The 6,400-nt window shown below is 54.9% G+C and overlaps 1 protein-coding gene across 4 annotated transcripts in view; it reads left to right on the top strand.

The window, feature by feature from the left end:
- The window catches only part of PNPLA6 (patatin like phospholipase domain containing 6), a 34,126-nt gene that overhangs the window by 24,036 nt on the left and 3,690 nt on the right, over positions 1-6,400 (top strand). For 2 of the 4 annotated variants that reach the window (XM_015851039.1, XM_032441839.1), the window contains exons 26-31: positions 190-346; positions 1,061-1,177; positions 1,262-1,331; positions 2,654-2,770; positions 5,830-5,978; positions 6,053-6,205. In XM_015851039.1, coding sequence (XP_015706525.1) covers positions 190-346; positions 1,061-1,177; positions 1,262-1,331; positions 2,654-2,770; positions 5,830-5,978; positions 6,053-6,205 — 763 coding nt within the window. The other 2 variants (XM_015851041.2, XM_015851042.2) reach the window with 2 other exon arrangements.

Genomic DNA, 6,400 nt, shown 5'->3' with positions numbered 1-6,400 from the left:
CATATGGGGTATGGATGATCCCATATGGGAGGATGGGTGATCCCATATGGGGTATGGATGATCCCATATGGGAGGATGGCTGATCCCATATGGGAGGATGGGTGAACCCACTTGGGTTGAGTGACCGGTGATGCTGGTGACCGCTCTCATCCCTCTTTCATTTCCTTGCCCCATCTCCTCCTCCTCCAGGGGCTGCTCCCACATTGGGGTGATCAAGGCGATGGAGGAGGCGGGGATCCCCATTGACATGGTTGGTGGCACCTCCATTGGGTCCTTCATCGGCGCGCTGTACGCCGAGGAGCGCAGCGCCGTGCGCACCAAGCAGCGGGCGCGAGAGTGGGCCAAGGTTGGTGCCATCCCCCACGGCAGCATCTGCGGTCACTCGGTGTTTCTAAAGCATTTCCTTCTTCTTTTTCTTCCTTCTCTTCCTCTTTTTCTTCTTCCTCTTTCGCGTCTTTTTATTTCCCCTTTCTTCTTCTGCTCTCCTTCCTTCTTCTACTCTCCTTCTTTTGCTTCTTCTCCCTCTTCCTCCTGCTCTCCTTCCTCCTCTTTATCTTCTCCTCCTTCCTCCTCCTCCACTTTTCTCCTCTTCTTCCCGTTCCTCTCCTTCTCCTCTTTCCTCATCTCCTTCTCCTTCCTTCTCCTACTCTCCTTCTTTTGCCTCTTCTTTCTTCCTCCTACTCCTCCTGCTCTCCTTCCTTCTCCTCTTTATCTTCTCCTCTTTCCTCTTCTCCTCTTTCTCCTTTCTCTCCTCTTCCTCCCGTTCCTCTCCTCTTTCCTCCTCCCATTCTCCTTCCTTCTCCTACTCTCCTTTTGCTTCTCCTCCTTCTTCCTCCTGTTCTTCTTCCTCCTCCTCTTTGTCCTCTCCTCCTCCTTCCTCCTCCTTCTCCTCTTCCTCCCATTCCTCTCCTTCTCCTTCTTCCTCCTCCTCCTTCTTCCTCTCCCCTTCCTCCCGTTCCTCTCCTCTCCTCCTCTTCCTCCCCTTCCTCATCTTCTTCCTTTCTCCTCTCCTGCCTCCTTCTAATCCTCCTTCTTCCTCCTCCTCTTCCTCCCCTTCCAGTGCATGAATTCAGTGTTCGCAACCGTCCTGGACCTCACCTACCCCATCACCTCCATGTTTTCGGGCTCAGCCTTCAACGCCAGCATTAACAAAGTCTTCCAGGACAAGCAGATCGAGGTGGGCTGTACCCCAATGTGGGGTCCCAACCTGTCTCCCCCCTCATTACACATAGTGTCACCCACCTCCTCTTATCCCCCACAGGACCTTTGGCTTCCCTACTTCAACGTCACAACCGACATCACGGCCTCAGCCATGCGGGTGCACACGGATGGTAAGAGCCCCCCCTATAGGGGATGCTCTATGACACCACCAGTTCTCCTCATTGACACCCCAAAAGCCTTGTCACTGTCACCCTGATAGCGCTGGTGTCCCAGTGCTGGTGACCAGCAAATCTCAGCTCCATCCCGGAGCCATTTCCTACATCCCAGATGGGGACAAGGACAGAAGTGGGATGCGGAGCTGCAGCCCACCCCAGTGTGCACATCTCTAACATCTCTGCTCACCACTAACCCCAGTAACCCTCACTCACAGCATGGGGGTGTGGGGCTGTCCTGTTGGGGGTGGGGATGGGGACGTGATGGTGAGGACAATATGGTGGTGGTGACGGAGCTGTCGTGATGGTGGTGGTGATGGGGACGTCATAATGGGGACAACAGAGTGGCGGTGGTGGGGACATGATGATGATGAGGACCTCATGCTGATGGTGGTGGTGGGGTCCACGCGGTGGCGATGATGGGGACATGGTGATGAGGGGGCCCATGATGGTGATGGTGGTGGGGGCCGTGCGGTGGTGGTGGTGATGGGGACGATGCGGTGGCTGCCCTTCATCCTTGCCTGGTGCCAGAGCTCACCTGGGACATTGAGCCGTCCATGGGGCGAACGCGGTGGCTTGTAGGCAGCATGGCTCTCTCCCCCCACCCTTCTAACACCAACTAATCCCTGCTCACCACCCCTAACCCTCCCCCAGCCCAGCCTATCCCTACCATGACTCTCTCCTGGTGTTGAGATCACATTTACCTGCCCACAAAGGAGCTTCGTGCCCATCTCATCCCCTCTCTCCTGGTGTTGAAATCACATCGACCTGCCCACAGAGGAGCTTTGTGCCCACCCCATCCCACCCCCCCTATGCCCATGACCATTCCTCTCCCTCTGGCAGGCAGCCTATGGCGTTACATCCGAGCCAGTGCCTCCTATACCCCCTACCTGCCTCCGCTCTGCGACCCCAAGGACAGCCACTGCCTCGTGGACGGCTGCTATGTTAACAATGTCCCAGGTCAGCATTCCCCTCTATGGGGCCTCCGGCTCCCCATTCAGAAACACTCCTTTCTTTTGTTTGTTTTATTTTATCCTCAAGAAAACAACCCCCCACCCCCCCAAATAAAAAACACACCCCACAACCCAAAACAAATCACACCTATCCCATTCCAGGTGGAGCTTTGCAAACGGCCCCTCTGCCACCCATGGGTGCCCGCTGGACCCCCGTGGGGTGCAGACATCCCTGGGCAAGGGCAGGGGTGAGGGGCAGCCCCCCGGGGGGCTGAGGCAGGTGCAGGGCGAGCCGTGCTCACTTGCATTTGTTCCCCGCCGGCGCAGGCTCGCTCTGGCGGTACGTGCGAGCCAGCATGACCCTATCTGGGTACCTGCCACCCCTCTGCGACCCCAAGGACGGCAACTTGCTGATGGACGGGGGTTACATCAACAACCTGCCAGGCAAGTAGCGTCCCAACGCCCTCACCGGGTCCGGTCCCGGTGGTGAGCAGTTGGGTTGGCCAACAAGGGATGGGTCTTCAATGCTCTTCAATCTACCATTGAGGCTGGATTTGGGCTATCTGGCTCAGTTTTGAGGCTGGATTTGGGCTATCTGGCTCAGTTTTGAGGCTGGATTTGGGCTATCCGGCTCGGTTTTGAGTTGCCTGTTGGTTTCTTCGTTGCCCTCTTATGGCATCTTCATCCTCATTCCTGTGCCAAAGGCATCCATCCATCTTGCATTGGCTTGTGGTCACCATGTCCAGCCTCAGTGGTGGGCAGTTGGGTTGGGGTCACGTTGGCCACCACGGGATGGGGCTTCAGTGCTCTTCAATCTTCCATTGAGGCTGGATTTGGGCTATCCGGCTCAGTTTTGAGGCTGGATTTGGGCTATCCAGCTCGGTTTTGAGTTGCCTGTTGGTTTCTTCATTGCCCTCTTGGGGCATCTTCATCCTCATTCCTGCACAAAAGGCATCCATCCATCCATCTTGCATTGGCTTTTGGTCACCGTGTCCAGACTCAGTGGTGGGCAGTTGGGTTGGAACCATGTGGCCATCATGGGATGGGGCTTCAGTGCTCTTCAAGCTACCATTGAGTCTGGATTTGGGCTATTCGGCTCCGTTTAGAGACTGGATTTGGGCTATTCGGCTCAGTTTTGAGGCTGGATTTGGGCTATCCGGCTTGGTTTTGAGTTGCCTGTTGGTTTCTTCGTTGCCCTCTTGTGGTATCTTCATCCTCATTCCTGTGCCAAAGGCATCCATCCATCCATCTTGTGTTGGCTTTTGGTCACCAGGTCCAGCCTCAGTGGTGGGCAGTTGGGTTGGGGTCATATTGGCCATCACGGGATGGGGCTTCAGTGCTCTTTAAGGCAATGCTGAGTCTGGATTTGGGCTGTCCCGTCTAGTTTTGAGTTGCCTGTTCATGTCTTCAGTGTTGGTTGCCCTCTTGGGGCATCTTCATCCTCATTCCTGCACAAAAGACATCCATCCATCCATCTTGCATTGGCCTTTGGTCAGCGGGTCCAACCTCAGTGGTGGCCAGTTGGGTTGGAACCATGTGGCCATCATGGGATGGGGCTTCAGTGCTCTTCAATCTACCATTGAGGCTGGATTTGGGCTATCTGGCTCAGTTTTGAGGCTGGATTTGGGCTATTCGGCTCGGTTTAGAGGCTGGATTTGGGCTATCCGGCTTGGTTTTGAGTTGCCTGTTGGTTTCTTCGTTGCCCTCTTGTGGTATCTTCATCCTCATTCCTATGCCAAAGGCATCCATCCATCTTGCATTGGCTTTTGGTCACCATGTCCAGCCTCAGTGGTGGGCAGTTGGGTTGGAACCATGCAACCATCACGTAATGGGGCTTCAGTGCTCTTTAAGGCAACGCTGAGGCTGGATTTGGGCTGTCCCGTCTAGTTTTGGCATTCCTGTTGGTTTCTTCGTTGCCCTCTTGGGTCATCTTCATCCTCATTCTTGTGCCAAAGGCATCCATCCATCTTGCATTGGCCTTTGGTCAGCGGGTCCAGCCCCAGTGGTGGGCAGTTGGGTTGGGGTCACGTTGGCCACCACGGGATGGGGCTTCAGTGCTCTTCAGTCTACCATTGAGGCTGGATTTGGGCTGTCCCATCTAGTTTTGAGTTGCCTGTTGGTTTCTTCAATGTTGGTTGCCCTTTTGGGGGCATCTTCATCCTCATTCCTGTGCCAAAGGCATCCATCCATCTTGCGTTGGCTTTTGGTCAGCGGGTCCAGCCCCAGTGGTGGGCAATTGGGTTGGGGTCACGTTGGCCACCATGGGATGGGGCTTCAGTGCTCTTCAGTCTACCATTGAGGCTGGATTTGGACTATCCCATCTAGTTTTGAGTTGCCTGTTGGTTTCTTCAATGTTGGTTGCCCTTTTGGGGCATCTTCATCCTCATTCCTGTGCCAAAGGCATCCATCCATCTTGCATTGGGCCTTTTTGGCCTGTTTCCATGGATACCTTCATGTTCATGGCACACACAGGATGCATCCCTTCATCTTCCATCTTCTCTTAGCGATACGTGTCCTCTCATCATCCTTCATGCACAAAAAACATCCCTCCATGTCGTGTCATGGTGTCCATGGATGCTCTCCTGCCCTCCTTCCATCCAACCTGCATCCTCCTCTCCTGATGTCATGGGCACCGTGTCCCTTCCCAGGCCATCTCCATCCTCTTCCATGTGCCAGCCAACATCCTTCATCATCTCAGTGTGTCCTTAGCACTGGGTGCCCATCTGTGTCCTTCAAGTGACCAGACACGGCCATCTATTTTCTTGGCTGTCTTCAGCACCAGATCCCCTCCATGCCATGTGTGGCATTGCCCACCACCTCATGGTGTTTTTGACACCACATTTCCTCCCCAGGACAACTCCATCCTTCATTTGCCACCTCTCTTTGTCCTATGTCATCTGCTGGGTGCCCTCCTGGGGCTCCTTTTTGCTCTTGAATGACATTTCTTGGTGTCTTTGGCACCAAATGCTCTTCAGGAACATCTCCATCCTTCATTTGCCACCTCCCTCTGCCCTCCTGGGTCACCTCTGTGCTCTTGAATGATGTTTCTTGGTGTCTTTGGCTCCAAATGCTCATCAGGAACATCTCCATCCTCCTTCTCATGCAAACCAGCTTCTTCCCCACCACCTCTGATGTCCTCAGCTCCCATGGGGCACCTCCATCCCTCTCCCTGTTCACCCCATCTCCATCCATGTTGGATCATCTCCCGGTGTCCTCAGCACCGGGTTCTCTCCCTGGGGTCCCTCCACATTTACAGCTTGCCTTCATCCTTCCATCAGCCCTACAAGTGCATCGCTGCTCTGCTCCCCACCAGCACCTTGTGCCCTCCAATCCAATGCCTACGGGACATCGCTTGTCCCCACCTCTCACTGGTCCCAGCATGACTTTGCTGTCCAGCCCATGGTTGGGAATGGTCCTTTGCCCTTTTACTCCCCTTGAGGTGTCTCACAGGGGGGTTGAACAGTGGAGCTGCAGACCTATCTCCTTCCTTCCCCACCTTATAGCCGACATAGCCCGCAACATGGGCGCCAAGACGGTGATTGCCATTGACGTGGGAAGCCAAGATGAGACAGACCTGTGCAACTATGGGGACAGCTTGTCGGGCTGGTGGCTGCTCTGGAAACGCCTCAACCCATGGGCTGAGAAAGTCAAGGTGAAGGAGGAAAGGAAGGTGGGGGCACCCATGGGGTCAGCATAGGGTGCTGAGCAACCCCATGTTCCTTGCAGGTGCCGGATATGGCGGAGATCCAGTCGAGGTTGGCGTATGTATCGTGCGTGCGGCAGCTGGAGATGGTGAAGAACAGCGACTACTGCGAGTACATCCGGCCCCCCATCGACCGCTTCAAGACGATGGATTTTGGCAAGTTCGATGAGATCTACGTGAGTCGGGGGCTGAGGAGGAGGATGGAGGGGTGGCTTTGGGACTGTCAATGGGGTGTCCTATGTCATGGGTTGGTTGGTGGGTTCTTCAGTCAATGTTTGGGGACGTCCTGGCCACTAATGGGGTGCCCAGATATGAATTGAGGCGTCCTGGTCAATAATGGGGTGCCCAGATATGAATTGAGGTGTCCTGGT

This window comes from Coturnix japonica, unplaced genomic scaffold (assembly GCF_001577835.2).
Source record: "Coturnix japonica isolate 7356 unplaced genomic scaffold, Coturnix japonica 2.1 chrUnrandom656, whole genome shotgun sequence".
NCBI classification, from domain to species: Eukaryota; Metazoa; Chordata; class Aves; order Galliformes; family Phasianidae; genus Coturnix; species Coturnix japonica.
Note: the sequence above shows the minus strand (reverse complement) of the source record. Positions and strands in the feature narration are given on the sequence as shown.